Source organism: Lissotriton helveticus, chromosome 8 (assembly GCF_964261635.1).
Source record: "Lissotriton helveticus chromosome 8, aLisHel1.1, whole genome shotgun sequence".
NCBI classification, from domain to species: domain Eukaryota; kingdom Metazoa; phylum Chordata; class Amphibia; order Caudata; family Salamandridae; genus Lissotriton; species Lissotriton helveticus.
In genome coordinates, this window is record NC_136069.1 from 13,724,396 (window position 1) to 13,744,469 (window position 20,074).

General features: G+C 46.2%; 1 protein-coding gene across 1 annotated transcript in view; it reads left to right on the plus strand.

Annotated features, from left to right (window-relative positions):
- Positions 1 to 926: 926 nt before the first annotated feature.
- Positions 927 to 20,074, plus strand: part of MAB21L3 (mab-21 like 3) — a 117,607-nt gene continuing 98,459 nt past the window's right edge. Inside the window, exons 1-2 of the mRNA XM_078655881.1 lie at positions 927 to 1,001; positions 14,569 to 14,709. Of these exons, the coding sequence (XP_078512007.1) occupies positions 927 to 1,001; positions 14,569 to 14,709 (216 nt within the window). The remainder of the gene's footprint in view (positions 1,002 to 14,568; positions 14,710 to 20,074) is intronic.

Consider the following 20,074-nt stretch of genomic DNA (forward strand, 5'->3'; position numbering starts at 1 on the left):
CAGAAGCAAAGAGAAGTAAGACAGACGAAAAAGAAAAAAAATTGAAGCGAAAGAAAGAAGGAAATCAGGATAAAAAGAAGAGCAAAGAGAGAAAGAAGCAAGATCGGGAGAAGAGGAGAAAGGGTAAGGTAAGTGGGATCGTGAGTAAGATTGTAAAACATATAGTTCAAAGGAGAAAAAGAGAGCGGAAAGGAGGCAGGCGAAGAAGGCAGCAACAGCAAAAGAATAAAATGGTAATAAAGAAAATATCGATCCAGAGAAAACTAAGATACTGGAATTAACGGCAGTAGCAGAAAAGAACACAGCGCTAGAAACGAAACATAAATCAGAGATAAAGAAAGGAGAGGACGACGAGGAGAGAAAGAAAGAGAATAAAGAAGGAGAAGGAAAGGAAGAGAGAGAGAAGGCAGGGACGGTAAGAGGGGAAGACAGAGAGAATGGAGAGAGGGAGAGAAAGAGATGGATAGAAAGAGCGAGAGAAAAAAGAGCAGAGAGGGGGGAAAGGAGCAGTGCTTAATTTGTAAAATTGAGCTCCGGCTCAAATTAAGCACTGGAAAGGAGTGACAGAGAGAGAAAACGGATATCAGGAGGGCAAGAGGTTAAAAGTAAGCAACAGTGAGGAAGAAAGAAAGAAAGTGAAGAGAGTGAGAAACTGAGGGAAGGCCGTAGGGAGTGAAGAGGGAGTGAGCTCCGAGAGGCCTCAGTGAGAGGGACCATCCCTCCTAGCCTGGGGTGAGAGGGTCCCAGGGTCCACCTGGCATCCTCGAACCCTCAACCGGGCTTCTCTTGTCTTCTCTGTTAGAAGCCTCTGAGCGTCGAGGGAGGAGCTCGGGCTGTGTGTCCGGCCGTGTGTCCGGCAGTGCCCCGGCTGTGTGTCCGGCCGTCTGTCCGGCCCTTCCACGGCCCCAGCCCCGCAGGCAGCTCGGATGTTCGGGTCGAAGGAGCGCCAGGTCATGAGAGCCATCACCGAGGAAGACCTGGAGAGCTACCTGCACAACAAGGTGAGGGGCAGCCTGTCTGTGGGTCTGTCTGTCTGTCTGTCTGTCTCTCTGTCCTTCAAGCGCCTGCTGCGCCTCCTCTGTCTCTCAATACCCGTTGGCCTTTTTTCTGCCTTTTCCTGGTTTGTCTCTCGATGAATTATTGTCTGTCCAGTTTTCACAGCCTCTCCCTGTTTGGCCCCTGCCTCTCTTCCGAACTTTTCTCTGCTTCTTCCTGTTTGTCCTTGTTTTTCTGTCTCAGTTTGTCCCAGTCTGCCCCTGTTTGTCGTTGTGTTTCTGCCTCAGTTTTCTCACCCTGTTTGTCCCTATCTTTCTGCCTCACTTTGTCGCAGTATATGTTTCCCTGCTCATCTCTATCTGTCTGGCTCAGTTTGCCCCAGTCTGTTTGTTTCTGTTTATTCCCGTCTGTATGTCCTTATCTTTCTGTTTCATTTGGTCGATTCTGTCCTTGCATGTCTCTGTATTTCTGCCTCAGTTTGCCCCAGTGTGCCTCTGTGTGTCCCTATCTTTCTTCCTCAGTTTTTCCAGTCGTCCCCTGCTTTCCCCTATCTGTCTGCCTCAGTTTGTCCCAGTCTGTTTGCCCCCTATCTTTCTGCCCCTGTTTGTCACTGTCTTTCTGCCTCAGTTTGTTTCAGTCTGTTTGCCTCTATTTCTTCCAGTCTGTATGTCTCTATCTTTCTGCCTCAGTTTGTCCCAGTCTGCCCCTGATTGTCGCTTTCTGCCTCTGTTTGTCCGTCTGTCCCTGTTTGCCCCTATCTGTCTTGTGTTTAATTGTGAGGCCTGCTCAGCAGAAGCTATCTGCCTATTGCAGCTGCAGCAGTGACGCCATCTTGGTTCCAGTCCTGTTGAGACAGGTTCTAGTATTTTACACAAATACGGTCGCTCTATTTTAGTAGATCTGGCTTTGCGTGGAATCTTAGATGTGTTTACACTGCCCCGGTCCCTGGACACACACCTGGCATGCACTGCCACAGCTCTGCCAAGACCCAGAGGCTTTTTGTGCACAGTCATGTCACCTTCGACAGTTGTTGACTCTGCGTGGGTGTGGTTTATGTCTCATAGGCTTCAAAGGGTATTAAATCCGGGCCCTGGAGTAGGCATGCTTGTCGGATGTATGACATTACGACGCATGCTTTTACCACGCATGCCTTTACAACGCGGTATTTACAACGCATGCCTTTACAACGCATAGCGCTTTGGGGTGCTGGATAGTGAATAGTTTAATTTGCTATTCCAACTCCAGTCCCCGTGGATAGTAGGGAAGGTGTTGGATAGTAAATTAAATCTATTCCCTATCCTAGAGCGCCCCCCAGCGCAATGCGTTGTAAAGGTTTGCGTTGTAAAAGTTGCGTCGTAAAGGCACTGCGTGGTAAAAGTTGCGTCGTAAAGGCACTGCGTGGTAAAAGTTGCGTTGTAAAGGCACTGCGTGGTAAAAGTTGCGTTGTAAAGGATGTTTCCCATGCTTGTCAGCCTGAGCAGAGCAGTTCCTGCGGTGATTCTAGGGCACATATAAATGCATGGCTGTTGTAGCCTCCTCCCCAGCTCGGGAGCATGTAACAGACCACGCCACACACAGAGCTCTGGTTTGCACATCCTTATTCTTCAGTATGCAACCGTGAACTGACACACTGCGTCACAAACTTTATAAACTACACCCAGCCACACCCATCAGATTACGGGATACTTGTAAGGAGTCTGCCGACGACCACTAGCGTCTTCATGCACATCAACACAGGACACAACGTCTCCCCCTTTGTTAAATATAAAATACATAGACATGTATACACATAACAACTCCTCGATGATTCGTCGAGGGGCTCGTATCAGCCTTCCACATCTAGTTGAATGAGATAGAGGAGGGTGCATGCATCTGGCTTCTCTGGAGAACAGTCGGATGCTTGACTTGGGCACTCAGGTGGTCTTACCTCACTCGTGAGGTCTGGAGCTGATGAACATCATGGCACAGGCTTAAAGTCTGACGAGTCTCTGGTTATGGATTTTCCAGGTCGTTGAGCAGCTATGAAATGTCCTTTGCCACAACTCTTAAGAGGTGCCCGTCTTGTGTGTCTGCTTTTGCTTAACAAGAACCCAGTCTCCTTCCTCAAAAACTGTGTCTCGGGAAGGCGTGGGCAGACATTTCCATTCTGCCCACGGAATGTGCTGCAATTTGTCCCTTCCGCCTTCCGCAAAGAAGGCGGAAAAATAGGGCAAATTTCCACATACTCAGGGGCGGAAGGGAAATGTCCGCCCACCGCCCGCCCGCCTCCCGCCCGCCCGCCTCCCGCTCGCAATATAAAAAAGATTATAGCTGAAATGAGAGTTAAAATACTTACCTTATCGCGGGGACTTCTCTTCCTGTCTATTGCGCCTTCTTCTTTGAAACTGTGCATGCGCATTCCTGGCGAGGAATGTGCATGCAAGGGCTCCCGCGCATGCGCAGTTTCAAAGAAGAAGGTGCAATAGACAGGAAGAGATTTGCCCGCGATAAGGTAAGTGTTTTAACTCTTATTTCAGCTATAATCTTTTTAATATTGCGGGCGGGAGGCGGGTGGGCGGCGGGCACCAGGCGGGCGGGTGTCAAGTAACAGAAATTTGCGGAGAGGCAAAGAAATTGGTTCAATTTCTGTGCCTCTCCGCGAAAGTCCATTACGCGACTTCCGCCCACCCCTAGTCTCGAGCATGTCATTGCTTGTCGGCGTAGGTCTTCATTTTGCATTTGTGAGAGGTGTCAGTGACATAAATCGCATCAGGGTCTATTGACCAACTGGTGGTCCATTGAGTCATCTGCATTCCCAGAGCTTTCCTGAACCACAAGGCAGCAGGACGTTCTCCTGTCGTGCAAGTAGGAGTGAAGCAGTAGACACAAAGGGCTGGGTGCAGAGCAAATTTGAGGTCGATGCCTTTCAGCGCAGCACGCTGACCCACCCTTTTCAAAGTACTTATAAATTGTTCCACGATGCCAGAGAAGGGAACTTTTCTGATGTTTGCGGTTCAAACAATAAAGAAAGTCTTTGAACTCTCTGCAGATGAAGAGTGGACTGTTGTCAGATTTGAGAATGGAGAGAAACATCCATGTTGTGAAAATGTCATCCAGCCTTTCGAAGACTGTGTCATGTGTGGTTGATGATAAGTCTTCCACCAGAGATAAACCTGAGTACTCATTGACAACTACCATAAGATGATGTCCGTTGTTGAGAGGTCCAAATAAATCAACATCCAAGCTTGCTTAGGTAGCTCAGCCATGTTCAATGGGTGTTGAGTCTTTTTGGGGGACAGGCAGTTCCACAGATGACAAGCTTTAAGCTCCCTCTGAACTCGTTTGTCAAGACGCTGGAAGCACACTCGATCCCTGAGGGCTCTTTTAGTTGCAGCAATGCCACGATGAACTTCAGGTGCCAGTTCAACAACTTGTTGCCTCAGGCTTTCAGGGAAAACTGTTCTTACGCCTCTTAGTATGACCTCAAAGTTTTGGGTTGTGCACCGCCTCTTGTTTTACAAATGTTTTGTCGTGCTTATCAAGGGTATCACTTCCCTCCAGGAGTGTGAACGAATGATTCTAATGTAGCAGACCTATTGCGCCATAGGTCTCTCACCCTTGGCACGGGTGTAGGGGCTGAACTATAGTCAGCGAAAATTTTTGTCAATTACTTTCACTCCAAACTTCACGTAGTTTTAAACAAAGTTCACTAGATTTTTTTCTTCTTCATATATCTTTATTCACATTTTTTAACCATCTTTTAACGCTTATGTATAATTCCTTCCAATGCATTTCGGTGCCCCCGGCACCTTCATCAGGGAAAAACTGAAATTTGCAAATAAACAAACTTAATAGCGTAAACTCTATCCTTCCCTTTTAGCGCGCGCATTAATTGTCCAGGTACATGTAACGGCTGCTCTAAATGTTTAAACACTCCATTATCTTAAACAACACAATCACAACAAAAAGAACTTACTCAAAAGAGAAAATTACTGGATTTACCATCTCAATAGTCTCAAACCAAACGGTCTCAATGATCGGACTGAATTTCTTTGTTATTTGTAACTGTCAAATTTCAAAAGTTAATGGTGAAATTTGTATATCCTCGTATGACTGAATCTTCCATTTATGAAACGATATTTAATTTCGACATAGTTACTGGCAGGAACACGCGCAATGTGATGCATATCCTTGTACAGACACACAATAGCCAATAAAGTTGGACACATAAAAAACAACGTAACAGCCAACACCCACGCGCGTAACACGCATAGCGTGAAATACCTGTCTTAAACCGGCGTTGTAACATAGACCGCACGAACACAGTGAGGAGAGAGGAGGACACGTTAGAACCGCACGCGAGGTAAGACTAATTGCATTTAGGCAGAGACCGTTAGCCATATACATCCAGTTAGTAGTCTAGCGATATAGCGGTTATATTGAGCCTCTTAGTATGACACCATCATGGGTAACAGAAAGTTCTTCCCAAACATTCTTGAATTTCTGGTACTCAACATCATCTGTAAGAGATCAAAGACTGTTTCCTTCAGGATTGTGTTGTAATGATTTCCTTGTGTTGAAGCGTATCGTCAGTATGAGCAGCACTAGTGAAAAATAGTCTGCGGGGTTTTGATCCTTCCCCGGTTTGTTCACAATAGTGTAATCATACTCCTGCTGACACAACGCTTATCTCTCAGTGTGAGGGCACATCTTAGTTTTCTGATTTCCGAAAATGGTGAACAATGCTTGATGAACTGTGACAAGGGTGAAATGCTTTCTGTACAGAATCATATGGAAGTGTTCACACTCACACACTACAGTCAAGCTTTCTTTTTCCGGTTGAGAATAAGCACGTTCATTCTGAGATAGACTCTGGCTAGCATAGGCCACTTTGTGTCTCTGAGCAGCTACTTGTCCAAAATTTTGGGCAAGGATCGCTCCCAGTCTCACCGGGCTTGCATCTACTACAATCTCCGTATGCAATTTCAGATCCAAGTGAGCCATTTTGGTTGCATTTTCAATTGCGTGTTTTATTTTCTTAAAAATTCGGTCCATTCACATGACCATTCAAACGGAAAATCTCGCTTTATTAGTTCCCATAGAGGGGCACTCACTGTGGCAAAGACACAAATGTACCTGGAGGGGTAGCTGTCTATTCTTAAGAAGGATCACAGTATGGCCACATCTTCTGGAGGCAAGTCGATGATCACACTTGTACCTTTTCTGGGTCAAGAGTCATCCCTGTTTCAGAGAAAATATGAACAAACAATTTAAGTCTTTTTTGTGAAATTCACACATTTCAGCATTTAGCGTGAGACCTGCATCAGCAAACAGACAGCATACTTGTGTGATTGCTTTGTCATGTTCCTTTTGTGTAGCCCCAAATACCAGTATGTCATCACTGTAGTTAAAAACATGTGTTACAGGTTGAATTCCTTGAGAAATTACATCTTGAAAGATTTCTACAGCTGATGACACACCAAAATGGAGTCTTTCATATACATGAACAAACCAATATGCATTGAAAAAGTAGTAATGTACCTGCAGTTTTTTTCTTTTTCAGTTCAAATTGATGGTAACTTTTGTTCAGATCATGGGGGGAAAAGAATTTGGCACCATTCAGCTGTGTGATCATGTCTGCAATTTGTGGACCTGGATGTCTTTCTCTTTCGATTGCTTTGTTGGACCGTCGCATATCAACACATATGTGCACTGAACCTCCACTGTCCTTTTTTGACACCACCACAATGGGTGAAACCCATGGTGTCGGACCAGTAGATCACTTAATGATGTCATGGTTTAACAGTGTCTTTAGGTCTTTTCCCATGTCTAATTGTAAGTGAAAAACAATTCAACGGTGTTGCTTTGCAACAGGGCAAATATCTTCATTAATGAGAATATGTACCTTCATTGTCTTAAGTTTCCCAAGTCCATTAAACAATGTGGGAAATTGACTCACTATTTCCGAATGGGCATTCAAGTTTTAATTAATAGAAATCAGTCCCATGTCAGCAGCAGTGTCAAAACTTAATAAGCATGCACTCAACAAAGTACCCAGGAGTACATAAATCCGGCGCTTGCACTGTTGTTTTCTTTTGTCGCATGGTCGCCACAAAGGATCCTTTACTTCACAAGGGTGTAGAAGCTGCCCAGCTATACACCTTGGTTCTTGACAGTGTGAGACTTGGTAGCAGAGACAGTTCTTTGTACTTTTCTGCCGGCATGATGTTTATTGGCGCACAACTGTCTATAATGAAAGTTATAGGCAGCCATTCACCTTGAATGTGATTTTAGGACAATTTCCAAAGGAACTTTGGTGCTTCATGCAGTGATTCTTTTCAGACTTGTGTCTTTCCTTGCAGGCCGCCAATCCGACATGCACACTTACCTCATGATCGCACATCCATTTTCCTCATCGTCACTCAATGATGACATCATTGAACCGTTGGATGATGAATTTGATAACAATTGACTTTGTTTCTGCTCCACTTGCCTTAGTCAATGGTGCCTTTGGGCCTTGTGGGAATTGTTAGAGTGCTTCAAGAACTTTCTGGCATCGATCTTCTCATCTCTTTGTGATGCACCAAGTTTCTCTTTTGCTTTGCAAACTTATAAAATGGTTTTGCTTCCTGCAGCCTTTGCATATTTAGCTGATAGCAGGACATTTACCTTCATGCGGATAGGAGAATCCACAGTGAAAACACAATTTATTTTTCTTCTGAGACATCACTTGGTGGGCCTCTGCCTTGCGTTTCTGCTTACTTTTCATGCTCAGTGCGGATTAATTTTAGTTTGTTCTCGCTTCGATATGAGCAGCTTGTTGATCGGCACGTCCCTCTGGTCTTGCAGCAATGAGTCCTTTCTCGAAACCGAGCGTCTCTCTCAGCATGTGTCATAGAATGAGTCGAAAAGGCAACCATAAATAACTCTAAGACTCTTGGCTTCTTCATCTTTGAATTAATTGAACTTGCAGTGCTTTATGAGCGTATTAAGTCTCTTAACAAACTCATCCATCATCTCACCAGGTTGCTGTCTTACTTGGTTGAAAGTGCACCTTTCATAGTCGACATTCAGCATTGGATAAAACCTGGTCTCCAACGTCTTCTTGATTTGACAGTATGATATTTCACCAGCTTGTGATATCTTCTTTATCACCTCCTTTACTCCGTCACCTGCGAGGTTCTTCAAGTATTTGATGATCTTTTTGACATCTGCTTCTTCTATCGCATCTATGAAGTCATCAATCTTTTCATTCCAGGCAGTCCATCTGGTCCCAATATTCAGCTTTTTGGTGGTAAGGCATGGATGTGGTGGTTTCAGGAACACAGAGGCATCGTATTTTGTGCTGTTTCTGACTGACATTGAGAGTGTGTTCTGTTCTGGCAATGTTTGATCCTCAGCATCACTTGGCCTGATAGTACCTCTGAAGCAACTGCCTGCTCGCTGGTGCTCGGTTCGTCTCGCCCGAGCTGAGGTTGGCGGGCACCATCTTCCGTCTTTGGTGAGTAATGATTTTGCTTCTTTCATGTGTTCTTCACCACGCTCGACTTTATGCATTATACCTGGCTGTTGCTACTTCTTTGTACCTGGTTATCACAGGCTTAAGCGTTTCTGCTTTGTATTTATGCTGGCTGTGTGTTATGCTGCGGTGCAGTATCTCTTGTTTGAGCGTTTCAGTAGATTTTTGGTTGGCTCACTGACTGGGCTCCTTTATAGGACCTTCACCTTCTTCGAGGGCCTCTCAAAAGCTGGATTTGTACTTTGACTCCACATACGCCAACTGTAAACCACATCTTGAGGTGCAAATGGCACATACATTGTGGAGTGGTGTGGCTCACTGGTTAGAGGCGGCAGACCCGGGAGCAGAAGTCGGCCGGGACCAGGGTTCAATTCCTGACGCGGCAGGGTCGTGGACTTGGGTCAGCGGACTCGATAATTCTCGCTTCGGTGCTTACTCCAATCAGGGTTTCCACTCGGCAACTCTGGGCATTAGCTTGCCTAATCTCCACAACGGCCCCATCAATTCCGGGGATGCCTGGCTCCACCTTGGGGACTCCCAGCAGGGACCATCCCACAGGGAAAGCCAGGACGGGTTCCCCGGAGTTATACAGCGCCAGGAAACCCCTGACGGGTAGCAGTGCGCTTTACAAGCTCAAATACATTTACAAGAGCAGTATGCTGGACCACGGACGCTGTCAGGGAGAGCAGTCTTGCATCGTTGGGGGGCACGTATTCCCTATCTCGTCGCCAGTTGTAGCATTCTCTCCATTCCCGGAGCATGTAACAGACCATGCCACACACGGAGCTCTGGTTTCCACATCTTTATTCTTCAGCATGCACCGTTAACTGAACGCAAGGTGCCACAAACTTTATTTACTACACCCAGCCACACAACTCTCAGCTTACGTAATACTTGTAAGGAGTTTGCCGAGGACCACTCCCACAGCAGGTGATTGTAAGACATACTGTCAAAGTTTCCTATAAATGGGCACAACCTGATCTAATAATAGTCTTACTTCTGCATTGGCAGACTTGCTGTGTCAGCATATGATGTATACCCACCCAATATGGCCTAGACATCCCCGTCATTACTTGAGGGACCCATTACAATGTTTTGAACTACATGGAGTAACTGACCACCAAACCATGCTTGATGTTCTAGATATCCTAGCGGGACTTCTGATTGATGATAGGGGCTCATAATTAGCTGGTGGAGAAGCAGCTCGCTATGTATGAAACTTCCCAGTATTGGGATCTACAGCATCGAACTCCACACATGAGCAGAATATTTCATAAAGGGATACCTTTAAATGCCCCACAAAGCTTTACACCACAATTCCCCCAGTTATCTCGCAGAGAAACTGACAATATCTGGTGGATCAAGAGTGACAAGAAGCGCAGACAATCTTCTTTTGAAACCTAAGAGATTCCACAAGAAAAAAAACTACAAACGCTCCTTTTCAAGAATGGCGCCCAGGATATGGAATGCCCTCCCTCCAGAAATCAGACTTATCTCATCTACAGCATCCTTCAAAAAAGAAGTAAAAGCTCTCCTCCTAGCCAAATTTACATGAACTCTGACTATTGTATTCTGGTAACTCAATACTTTCCTCCTTAGAATATTTTGATTGTATTTTTGTACGTAATCTGGTAACTCAATACTTTCTTCATGAGACTATTTTATATTGTATTTTGTATGTCTATTGACCTCCTGCATCTTTTCCTCCATACATTGTTTTTTCTTTATGTTGTAACCATTTATATATTTTTGTCAATCGTTTTTGTTTAATCTTTAGTCATTTGCACGTTTAGTCACACTGTCTGTAAAGCGCTCTGATATCCGTAAGGATCTTGTTCAAGCTCTATAAAACTTTCAAAATAAATAAATAAAATACCGCATGTTCATTTACAAAGAAAATGACCCTACACTCCCTACCTACACCACAAGTCACCGCAAACCTGCTTGTCAAAACCCACTTGCATGCATGCTTTTCAACACATGATCACTTAGCAAACACACAACCGAAATATGGGATCTGCTGAGTAGCGATGCACCCAACGTTCTCTTCATCACAAAGACCTGGCTCAACACCTCATCTTCTCCCGACATCACCACTGCAATCCCAGAAGGCTACTTGATCTCTCAACAGGACCGTCTTCACAAGCAAGGAGGAGGACTCGCTATTATCAACAAGTACTCCATCAAATGCACAACATCCATAAAGAATGCCACCCCATACATGAAACACATGCAGCTGTTGCTGTAAATTGATGAAAACTTCACCCTAATCTGAACCCTCACCTACGGACCACCTGGACCCAGAGCAACTTTACCAACCAGTTCACCATTGACTTCTGAGCCAACATTCTGCTTGGTGACCTCAGCTTTCACCTGAAAGACCAAAACAACACCTGCTTCACAGCCCTCCTCGAAAGTAGAGAAGTGTGGCTCAATGGTTAGAGCGGCAGACCCTGATGCAGAGGTCTGGCTGGGACCAGGGTTCAATTCCCGTCTCGGCGGGTCTCGGGCTCAATTTCCTCGGACCTGATAATTCTCGCCTCGGTGCCTATTCCAATCATGGGTCCCACTCTGCAACTCTGGGCAATAGCTTGCTTAATCTCCACAACGGCCCCAATAGCGCTGGGATGCCTGGCTTCACCTTAGGGGTGCCCAGGAGTGGACATTTCACAGGGAAAAGCCAGGAAGGGTTCCACAGCGGTATTCGTACAAGCGCCGAGATGCCTACGGGTAGTCGTGCGCTATATAAGTGCGTAATCATTCAATCAAGCTTTAGCAACATCGGACTCACCTGGCTCATCTCAGACCCAACACACTGCAGGACACACAGTGGACCCCATCTTCACAACAATCAACAGCATTACTTAAATGGACTTATCACTCTATCTTCCACTTCCAAATTAACACACATCACATCATCACTCCTACCAAGTTCAGCATTCTAAGGTGCAGCTGGGGCAAAATGACAGAGTGGACTGGCTCAACGCCCTCAGCACAGATCAACTTAGCCCCACTCTGCTCATCAATATCATTCGATCACAAGACATCACCATCATCTCCTACGTTGATGACACCCAACTCAACCTCTCTCTGATGGACAAGACTATCACCAGGAGGACAACTTCACCAACTGAAGGTCCATGGTGGCAGACTGGATGCGTACAAACTGCTTGCATCTCAACTTCGACAAGATGGAAGTACTGGTCTTCAGCAACTAGATCTCCCCGTGGGAGTTCACTTGGTGACAGTCAGAGCTAGGACCAACACCACACCCACCGATCATGAAAGAAATCTAGGGATCATCCTAGACACCAAGCTGAACATGACGACTTATGTCAACCAGTGTGCACCTCCTGATTCCACACCTCATGCATACTATGAAAGATCTTCAAATGGTTGCCCCAGAATGCCAGATTCACCGTCACGCAGTCATCACCATTACGCTGGACTACGGCAAAACTCACTAGGCCATAATTTCCAGACAACTCCCATACAGACTCCAGACCATCTAGGAGACCGCTGCAAGACTCATACTCGACCTCCCAGGGTGCACCCACATCACACCGCACCCCAGGAAGCTTCACTGGCTCCCCATTCAGAAGGGCAGCCAATTCAAACTTCTCGCACACACATACATAGCCCTACACAACACAGGACCAAAATACCTGAACACTTTTACCAACTCACCAGGCACCTACGCTCTGTCTCACTCTCACTTGCGCACAGTCCTTGCGAAACTTGAGGTCACTCATTCTCCTACATCGCACCCTAGAATGGAGCCCCCTCTCTCAACACATCAGAGCCTCCTCCTCAATTCCTGAGTTCCACAAGAAGCTGAGGATCTGACTCTTCATATAAGCACCTTGGGGACCACACACCTACGCACCTACCTGCCCAAGTGCCTGGATACCCTCTTGGGTGATTAGTGTGCTATACTAATAAATATAACATAACATCAACACAGTCTCCAGCTAGCAAACAGTTGACAACAATCTACAGCAGGGACCAGGTTCACGGGTATTTTACAGGGAACAACCTTTACAACTAAGGTTTTACAACGCGGTACTGTTACCACACAACTTTTACAACGCAAGTCATTACAACGACTTGCGCTGGGGGGCGCTCCAGGATAGTAAATAGTTTAATTTACTATCCAACTCCTTCCCTACTATCCACGGGGACTGGAGTTGGAATAGTAAATTCAAAAATGTACTATCCTGCGCCCCCTAACGCAAGTCGTTGTAACGACTTGCGTTGTAAAAGTTGCATAGTAACGGCACGCGTTGTAAAAGCATGCGTTGTAACGTCGTACATCCGTATTTTACTGATTAGGCTGCCTCAGATTCTGTGTTTAGTCACTGGTGTGTTGTTCCTTTGGATGCTGAGCCTTTGGGGACTGTAGCGAGGGCGAGGTCGGCAGAGCGGAGCTGGCGGGTGGGTGTGTAGAAGCTGAGTCTTCTGTTGAGGTACGTTGGTCCGGTGTTGTGGAGTGCCTTGTGTGCGTGGGTGAGGAGCTTGAACGTGATCCTCTTGTTGACGGAGAGCCAGTGCAGGTCTCTCAGGTGGGGTGTGATGTGACTGCTGCGAGGGATGTCGAGGATCAGTCGTGCAGAGGTGTTCTGGATGCGTTGGAGCCGTCTCAGGAGTTTGGCCGAGGCTCCTGCGTAGAGGGCGTTTCCATAGTCCAACCTGCTGCTAACAAGGGCCTGGGTGACTGTTCTTCTTGTTTCAGTGTGGATCCACTTGTAGATCCTACGGAGCAAACAGAGGGTGTTGAAGCAGGAGGAGGATACTTTTCTGGGCTGCCTCAAGGAATCGTGCCATTACAGCTTCTCGGGGCCTTGAAATAGGCCTGGGCTGCTCCCATGAATGGAAAAATAATAAAGCAGACACCAGCCCCTTGACTTCCCATAGTAAGGGTCTAGACTCTTCACCGAACTGGAAACATCCTTTACATTGCGGTGAGTACACCGCGATGCAGTTAGAACGCAGCCGTTACAACGCAAGTTGTTACATCAACTTGCGCTGGATGGCGCTATAACCTAAGGAATAGTAAGATTTACTATTCCAACATCTTCCCTACTGTACGTAGACTGGTTTTGGAATAGCAAAGTCGTTGTAAAAACTGCAGTGTTACATACCGCAATCATTTTGACCGCGCTGTAACATCACATATTCTCACCGAACACTGTACTCTAAATTGGCCAATAAAGGCATCCTGCGGAGACCAGTGACTGTCCCTGTTATTGTGTTCCAGTCGGCCTACCCTTCTCTTATATTTCATATGCTCATTGTAAGCAGGCATGAACACTCCAGCCTCTGTGGGCAGTGATGAGGTCGCCTGTATTACTCAAAAGATGTGATGCTCCCTAAGAAGCCTTGTCACTGGTGCCTCTGGGATCCTGGAATTGCAGCACTGTGCCTCTTTTATGCCATTAGAGCCCTTAACTGCAGACACCTGTACCTCAGTGTGTGGCCCTCTTCTCCCCCCTCCTTTCAACAGGCCTGGAAGTGTGCAAGGCAATGGCTGGAGGCTGCATCTTTGAACGAGCGAAGGGGGTGAGGGACCAGCTCTGGGTGGCAGTGAGGGTTGAGATTATTGCCCTTCTGTTAGTTACCCTTAAGGGCCTTATGTTTGACAATGACATCCAGGCACCAGGAGTAAGTTACAAGTTTAGTAGCCTCTTGTGCTCTGTGCTTTGTTCAGCTCTAGATAACAGGAGTCTGCACACAGGGACCGGGGACCTCCTCTTCCCACAGGTTATTGCATCTCACAGCTGTACAAAGGCTCTCCCTTCTCTTTCTCGATAGATTAGACATGCTTCTCTCCTCCTTGCATACTTGCCAGTGTCTCTCATTATATATCTGGGCAGTGTCCTCCCTGTATGTTATGTTTCCTCATATTTGGACAATGACAACCATGTCTTCTGTGGTCAACATCTGGCTTTCACACATGTGGGCAGTGAAGTCACTGTCACTCCGCTCCCAGCGAGCGCTTCTTTACTCCTCCCTGACATCCAGTGACTCCAGTTGCTTCATCGTTCGTCTCTGACATCTGCTTCTTCTGTCCGCAGGTTGATTTGAGACACCGAGTGGTTTCCAAGATGGTGGAGGAGGTGCAGAAGATGATCCAGCAGCTGACCGAGGAGATCAGCGTCAAAGATTCCCGCTTCCAATCCATCTCCAACGCCGGAATCCACAATGACAATATCAAGGTAGGGGCCAAGGCGCAGAAACCAGAACATTTGAAGTCCAGCATCCCCGGACCAGGTCTGGGTGCGCTTTGGCGGCCTCCTACGGAAGCTCCAGATGCTCCCTGGAGCTTCACCTGCCAGGGTTCAGGGATGATGAGTAGCTGGGAGACAGTCCAAGCCTATCCCATCCACCCCCTATCTGCAGGACTTGTAGTGGTGACCCAGGCTCCCAGCTTCCAGGGTGTGGCCCCTTCTGCTTGAGACAGCCGTGAACTGGTGGTCAGACCTGGCTCAGATCAGGCGAGGGAATCCTTGCACGGATCAACCAGGACCTCACAAAACAGATTCATCCACCCCGGTAAATATGGAGCGTCTAAAGTGGCCTCTGTGGCGCTAAACACCTTCCTGTCGATGGTCACGTCCTGAGAGGTGATGATCCTTATGGAACCCACCAAAGGTTTTAGATAGGAAAGACACCTTTAAAGATGAGTCTATTACTCCAAACCCAACCCCTCTGTGTCATTATCAGCACCCTCCTGCCAGCAAACAAAATAAAAACACTGATTGGATCCTTTTTAGGTCTCATCTAGGAGATCTGCAGCTGCCTGTGGGAGACCTCATGTTAACAACACAAACAAACACACATACAATATAAAAGATTGGGTTTGTGGTCAGCCCTCTTCAGCCATTGCTGTTGGTATTCATTTACTAGTTTCTGTTGGCTGGGTGGGCTGCCCTTAAAGTTCTGGCATTTTGTGGAAGGTTACATGGTGTTTTAAGTAGTCCCTTGTGGTGATGCCTCCCCTCGCTGTCTCTGTGCTGATGCCTCCCTCGCTGAATCTCTGACTCGCGCTCCACTGAAGGATATGGCCCCACGTTGATCTGCTTCCCGTGCCACTGACAACTAGCTGACACTGGCACACACACATGCCTTGGGCATTGACAATGCTTGTTGAATTGCTTCAGAAGCAAGGAATGAGCTAAACCTTTCCAAGATGGTTATTGTGCATGTGGCCTCATTCACAGTAGCCATTTTGTAATGGATTTTTTTTACATGGTGGCCACCATGCGTGTCTCCACATGTAGTCATTACAACATGGCTGCTGTTGTGCATGCACGTGTATACTCAGTGGACATCTGGGGCAAAGCCAACAGGTCAGCACTCGGTAGTGAATCCGAGATCTGTTGGCTTTGCCAGTGCTTGTTAATGACTGGAACTGCTGAGCCTGCACATCTGCAAGGGCAAGAGGGTTTCACCATCATATTATGTATGTCTACATTGAGTTGTAAAGCCTGTCACATCTGCCTGGTCCTGTATTAGGTGGTGGTGGTGGTGGCTTGGTCATGGGACATGGTTAGAACTTCCAGCTGACTAACTCTTTACAGGTGTAACACAGCCACTACTCCGACAGAGTTTCTTTGGGGCCGATTCACAGAACTAACTTACGACAAAATCCTAAACTTTCTACTGTTGGTATTCACAGAAGGCTCTTACTAGTAGTAAAGTTTGGATTTTGTCTTAAGTTTGACTTAAGACAAACTTAAGACAAACGTAAGACAGACTTAAGACAAACTTAAGACAGACTTAAGACAAACTTAAGACAGACTTAAGACAGACTTAAGACAGACTTAAGACAGACTTAAGACAGACTTAAGACAGACTTAAGACAGACTTAAGACAAAATCCTAACTTTACTACCACTAAATGCTTTCTGTGAATACCAAAAGGAGTACGTTTAGGATTTTGTCTTAAGTTAGTTCTGTGAATCGGGCCCTTAGTGTTGGTCTTGCTATATCCTGAAATAATTGAGTTTTCAGCGATTATGATGACCAACAAAGACTGGATTTGGGAAACTTCAAACGACAGAGGATTCAGGAACTGTGGCCCTTGGGGGCCTCCGCTTGGGTAGTTTGTAGGGAGGCTCCTTTGGGTGCTGAAGATCTGGAGGCCAGAAGACACTGCTTCCATTGTACGTAAACTTTGATTCTGTTACCAGATACCCCAATCAATCACTCAGCATTTGTGAAGCGCGCTAATCACCCTTGGGGGTCTCAAGGCGCTGCAATACCCCAGTGCAAGTCTGTGCAGATGTTAGATTGTTCGGCTGTCGAGTTTAAATGCAACTCATTCATGCACTGGAAGCCAGTGCAGAGCTCTCCTGGCTGTGCCTCATCTACAGTACAGCAGAGTTTGGAGACTCGATGCATGTTAAAGTTTGACATCTTTGTGGCTCTGAGGGGGCAGCATGCTCCAAACCTCCCCTTTGCAATGTCTTCTTTTGTTTTCTGACCAATCTCTGAGCCTACCATCACCCTGATATTTCTGCCTTGTTTCCCTATCTCTCCCCCATGTCTGTAACATTGTTGAACTCTGTCCACCCCCCTCTGCACTCAGTCGAGGACGTCTCCCCTCACTCGTGTGTGTCATACGCTGAAGTCCAACTGACATCTGTTTGGCATCTCTCAGTGAGCTAGGGATCCCAGGGATCACTTATGGGTCCATCAGCTCTTGTGACAGGCCTCATCCGTCCTCATGAGTTTCATTCAGACTTCACCTCTGATGCAAAACTTGTTTGTCTTCAACTCAGTGGTTTCCAAACTTTTTAGAATCACAGCCCACTTTTTAGATCGACCGATCTACCTTTAATGGACACGAGGAGGGGCAGTTTTTGAATGTAGCTGAAGCATCATGTGGCGATGCATTATCATTTACAGACAGCACTTTCTCAATTTAAAGTGCCGCTAACTTTGCACACACACATTGACTGATAAAACCTTATATCATACAGCACTCAAATGAGAATGTGTGGAAATGGGGTGTTAGTGACTATTTATCATTTGTGCTATTAAAAGCTCTGTTTCCATTGCACTTCAGAATTACCCCAAAAATGTACATTATTTTTGCTTTCCTAACTGCTGAATGCATGCACTTAGGGCCCGATTCACAGAATGAACTTAAGACTCAATCCTAAACTTACTACTATTTTAGTATTCACAGAATGTACTTACTACTTTTGGTATTCACAGAAGTTAGGATTTGTCTTAAGTCTGTCTTCAGTCTGTCTTAAGTCTGTCTTAAGTGTGTCTTAAGTTTGTCTTAAGACAAAATCCTAACTTCTGTGAATACCAAAAGTAGTAAGTGCATTCTGTGAATACCAAAATAGTAGTAAGTTTAGGATTGAGTCTTAAGTTCATTCTGTGAATTGGGCCCTTAGTTTACAGGTATTTACATTTTGTTATGTTTTGCCAAACATGACATCCTAAGATTGTCATATAATTCCTATTCTTCAAAAGTACTGGAAGCTCATGTAACAAACTGTTTGTCTAATTTCATCGAGACAACTCAGTATCTGGAGCCCAACCAGGCAGGATTCCGACCCGGCCACTCGACGGAGGCCGTCATCGTGGCTGTCCAGAACAAGCTCCGTTCGAATACTGACAAAGGCATCCATCAGGCGCTGATACTCCTCGATCTGTCGGCCGCGTTCGACACGGTTGACTATTCCATCCTGGTCAGCCGTGTCGAGCAGGCCGGCCTCAGGGGCTCGGCCCTGAATTGGATCACTTCCTTTGTCTCTGACCGATCACAATCCGTCACACTTGGTCCGTTTTCTGCTCCTAAATTGTTTTCATTTTGTGGGGTCCCACAGGGGTCCTCACTGTCACCTCTCTTATTTAATCTTTATCTTCGTCCTCTGCTTCACTCACTAAAGAATTATCAGGTCTCCATTTTTAATTATGCTGATGACCTACAACTGATTTTCCCCCTCAATACCCCAGATTCAGTTACTGAATTCCACAATGCTATGGATCACATCCATAGATGGATGAACCTCAACCACCTCAAACTTAACCCCGGCAAGACCGAACTGATCTTGCCGGGGAAAAGTGAGCTAAGTTGGGGTCCTCATTTCTGGCCTAGCATCATGGGCCAGCCCCCGTGCAAATCTTCCTCTTTGAAAAGCTTGGGAGTCATAATCAGCGCCGACCTCTCTCTTAAGGGTCAAATTGGTGCTGTTGTCTCCGGGGCTTTCTTTCAGCTCCGGAAAATAAGAAAGATTTCCCAATTCCTCACCCACTGAGCCCTGATCCAGGTGGTCATTGCTTTGGTTATGTCCAGATTGGACTTCTCTAATAGCATCTACCTGGGACTTCCGCTTGGCCAACTTAAGAGACTACAACGAGTTCAAAACCAAGCGGCCAGACTGATCCTCAAGCAGCCAAAGTGGCAATCTATCACCCCTGGCCTGGAACAACTGCACTGGCTCCCGGTGGCGCAGAGGGTCATGTTTAAGACGGGCTGCATGGTCTTTAAAGCTCTTCAACACACTGGCTCTAAGTTTATTGAAGGCTTGGTACTCAGGTACACCCCCTCACTTAATCTCCGTTCCGCAAAGAAGGATCTCTTAATTGTTCCTTCTTTTAACAAAAAACGTTCAGGCGGCTGCTGCTTTGACTTTTTAGCCGCCAGCCTCTGGAATACGCTTCCTCTGCCCCTCAGACAGAGCCCTGACGTTCTCACTTTTAGACATCACTTTAAAACTTGGCTTTTTAGACAGGCCTTCAAATAATGTTTATTCCTAAACCGGCTGTCTATTTTTCCTTTCTTTGTTATGTTCCCGTACCTCAGCGCCATGAAGCCCAAGGGCGTACGTGCGCTTTATAAATATTATTTAACATAACATAATTTTAAAAGCGCCTCTCATTTTGTAGTAGGAGAAAGAAAGTAAACGCCAGTCCCATGTTAAAAGGATAAGCAGCAACTTATCAGGAGGCATAGCCTAACATTTGACCTCTATCGTTGTGCACTGCAAATGTGACAAGATAAACAAAATGTAAAGGCATCCTTATTGCGTGGACTTTCCCGACCTACCAAAAAAGAGTCTTGTGACCTACCAGTGGGTCATGACCCATAGTTTGGGAAACACTGTCTTAACTTGCCTCTTCGTTTTATGGCCAATTAAACACCTTGTCTAATTGATTGCTGTTTATAAAGGCTATGAAAGAGTGTCTCATGTATGTATTATCATTGCAGCCCAGGGTTCCCTCCGCTTCTGGCGGCCATTTTTACATTGCTTCCTGTCCTCGCAATAGGGGGCCGCCTCCTCTTTGTTGTAGTGGTTGTCGTAAGGCCCTTGCAGTCATCCGATTCCTTTTGGACATCAGATAATTCCAGACTGAGTAGTCCCCATGCCGGTTTTTAGGTCTCACCTAGCATTGCAGCACACATGTGCTGCTCGCTCTGCGAGGCTTCTTGTAATCGGGATATTCCAGAAGTGGAGTTTAATCCCGCCCATCTTTTTGATTGGCTTGCGTCATCGTTTATGGTAAACACTGGCTTCCGATTGAAAATGAGGCTTCTTTGTTACCGCCCTGTCTGCTTTTC